Source organism: Chiloscyllium plagiosum, chromosome 3 (genome assembly GCF_004010195.1).
Source record: "Chiloscyllium plagiosum isolate BGI_BamShark_2017 chromosome 3, ASM401019v2, whole genome shotgun sequence".
Lineage (NCBI taxonomy): Eukaryota > Metazoa > Chordata > Chondrichthyes > Orectolobiformes > Hemiscylliidae > Chiloscyllium > Chiloscyllium plagiosum.
The window spans coordinates 99,212,702-99,215,574 of NC_057712.1; the positions used below are offsets into that span (position 1 = coordinate 99,212,702).

Genomic DNA, 2,873 nt, shown 5'->3' on the forward strand with positions numbered 1-2,873 from the left:
GTGAGGTAACCGGCTTATGATAGGATGAGATTAGACCAATGAGAAAAGGGAGGCATGATTCAGCAACTTGCAAACTGAACAAAGAAAGTTTACATGCTTTGTTACGTGCGCATTTTTGCTTGATTGCAGAGGTGTCCGGTACTTGCAAGGCCGTAATAAATTGTTCTTGTTTCCAAGGCTTTGTCTCAGGTTGATTTGTGAGTGAGTTTTGTTTCTCACATAAGTACAGTGAAAGGTTTTGTTTTGTGTGCAGTACAGTAGATCATAACATAGAAAGATCATAGGGTGATTGAACAGAACTAGGAATACAAAGTTAAGGCTGCAAAGAAGGTGCACAAAAGGCAAGATCAACATTAGATTTGAAAGTCGAGAGGTCCATTCAGAAGTCTAATAACAGCAGGGAAGAAACTGTTCTTGAACCTGTTGGCATGTGTGTTTAGGCTTTTGTATCTTCTGCCTGATGGAAGAGGTTGGAAAAGATTATAACCAGGGTGGGATGGGTCTTTGATGATGTTGGCTATTTTTCCGCAGCAGCAAGAAGGATAGATGGAGTCCGCAGATGAGAAGATGGCCTGGGCTGCGTTCACAACATTCTATAGTTTCTTACAGTCCTGGGCAGAGCAGTTGCCATACCAAGCAGTGATGCATCAAGATAGAATGCTCTCTATGGTGCATCTGTAAAAGTTGGTGAGGGTCCTTATGGACATGCCGAATTTCCCAAGTGTTATGAAGGTGTAAGGGGTACTGTACCTTTAAGAGAGTTGAAGGACTTAGCAAGCACACAGAGTGCTGGAGAATTTACAATGTAACATTTGGTTCAGAACAGCTAGCCCTGGTTGGGTTCCTGAAGACAAAAACAAATTCAAGTTCGGCCAATCAGTTTAAATTATACCCCAAAATACCAACCTCCCAATCAATTTTGAATTTTAATATTGACAATATTAAAAACCAATGAAGCAATCCAATGCTTTGGGATATAAGACTGGGAAAAATCGAACAGTTGGGGGAGAACTGCCAAGCCACCAGCATGTACAGACTGCCCGAAACACAGCTTTCTTAAAGGTACCATTATCTATCAATGATCTGTGAAACAGAAATCCGTAAGAAGAAGAAAATCTAGAGAGGAAGATACAAAGGGAAGATTAGACAGCTGACTGTTTTTGAAATTTGAATTTTTGGTAAATCTTAATCGGGGTTTGTGAGAGGTAATTTCGGTTTAAACTTTAAGATGTGCCTGGACCACAGACTGATCTATAATAAAAGACAAAACCTTTGTTTCTTTTCTAACAACCATTTTATATACTCAAAAGTAGAGTAGTTTAAATTGTGCAGAATGCTGACAATTTGTGAGCTATAGTGAAAGCGAGCAGGCTCTTGATTAATGAAGCCATTCACACAGCAGAGAAGGATGAGTCCTTGGCTGATAAGACTCCAGGATGGGAGTGCGACTTGAGACATCTGTTTCAAGATTAAAGCTTTTTGACTGATAAGACTACAGGGTGAGAGAAACAACAAACTTTGGAGACTCTGGAGCCTTTTGTTGCAGACTTTGTGATAAAAATAATGATGTTTTTAAGAATGTGAACCTCATGGCTTGTTGGAGCCAAGGAGAGGAGGGACTTGTGCTGTATATAATGGAGACTTTGTAAGCCTCAGCGCGCCTTTTCTTCAAGGGTGCCCGACTCTGCAGACTTGACTTGTTAATAAAACTTTGTTTTCCTGAATTTGTCTAGAGCGATTATTGAGAACCTTACACTGAAAGACTGGAGCGACTGGGCTTGTGTACCCTTGAGGATTTTCGTTTCTAACAGGACCTGATTGAGACATATAAGATTATTAAAGGATTGGACACTCTGGCAGCAGGAAACATGTTTCCGCTGATGGGTGAGTGCCGAACCAGAGGACTCAGCTTAAAAATACGGGGTAGACAGAGCTCAGGAGAAACGTCTTCACCCAGAGAGTGGTGGCTGTGTGGAATGCTCTGCCCCAGAGGGCAGTGGAGGCCCAGTCTCTGGATTCATTTAAGGAAGAGTTGGGTAGAGCTCTCAAGGATTGTGGAATCAAGGGTTATGGAGATAAGGCAGGAACAGGATACTGATTAAGGATGATCAGCCATGATCATATTGAATGGTGGTGCAGGCTCGAAGGACAGAATGGCCTACTCCTGCACCTATTGTCTATTGTCCACTGACAGTCAGACACCTCATCCTCTTCATCTACAATCTGACATCCCACTTTGGACAGGATCTCCACCCATTCAATCAAACCGTTATTTTTTTTTACTTTTCTTATGCTCAATATGAAGGTGAAGGGAAAAATTATTGAGAACCTCGCAGATAAGAGGAAGGCGCTAGTACAATGCCGACTCCGCCATTCTTCAGAAGATGGCGGCAGACAATGGGACGGGCTCCGTCCCACGTGATTCACCGCGGGGGCGGAGCTCAGTTCCCATGTGATCATCACGGGGACGGGGAGCAGAAGCACGTGCCCCCCGGCGGGGCGTGGCTCGGCACCATGTGACCCCCGGCGGGGCGTGGCTCGGCACCATGTGACCCCCGGCGGGGCGTGGCTCGGCACCATGTGACTCCCACGGGGGCGGGAGCATCTGTTACACGTGACCCTCAGCGGCCCGGCCAACGGTTCTCGCGAGATCTCTCGGCGGCGGGCGGTGGCAGTGGCGGCTCCTCAGGATCCGGAGCTCGGAGGGTGGATGGCGTCTCTCACAGGCTTCCCACAGGTAACAGGCCCCGGGGCCTGGCGGTCAGCTTCACTTCCGCTGAGGGACCCGGTGGAGGGGGCGGGGGGTCGGGATCGGGATCCGGATCCCAGCCCCGGGGGGAGGGGGGGTTGCGGCGTGGTGAGGCTTCCCTCGA

At 46.9% G+C, this 2,873-nt stretch overlaps 1 protein-coding gene across 2 annotated transcripts in view; it reads left to right on the forward strand.

The window, feature by feature from the left end:
- The first annotated feature begins 2,584 nt into the window (after positions 1–2,584).
- puf60a (poly-U binding splicing factor a) overlaps positions 2,585–2,873 on the forward strand; it is a 67,237-nt gene continuing 66,948 nt past the window's right edge. The window contains exon 1 of one of the 2 annotated variants that reach the window (XM_043686952.1): positions 2,585–2,737. In XM_043686952.1, coding sequence (XP_043542887.1) covers positions 2,711–2,737 — 27 coding nt within the window. In that variant the 5' untranslated portion in view covers positions 2,585–2,710. The remainder of the gene's footprint in view (positions 2,738–2,873) is intronic. The other variant, XM_043686951.1, reaches the window with a different exon arrangement.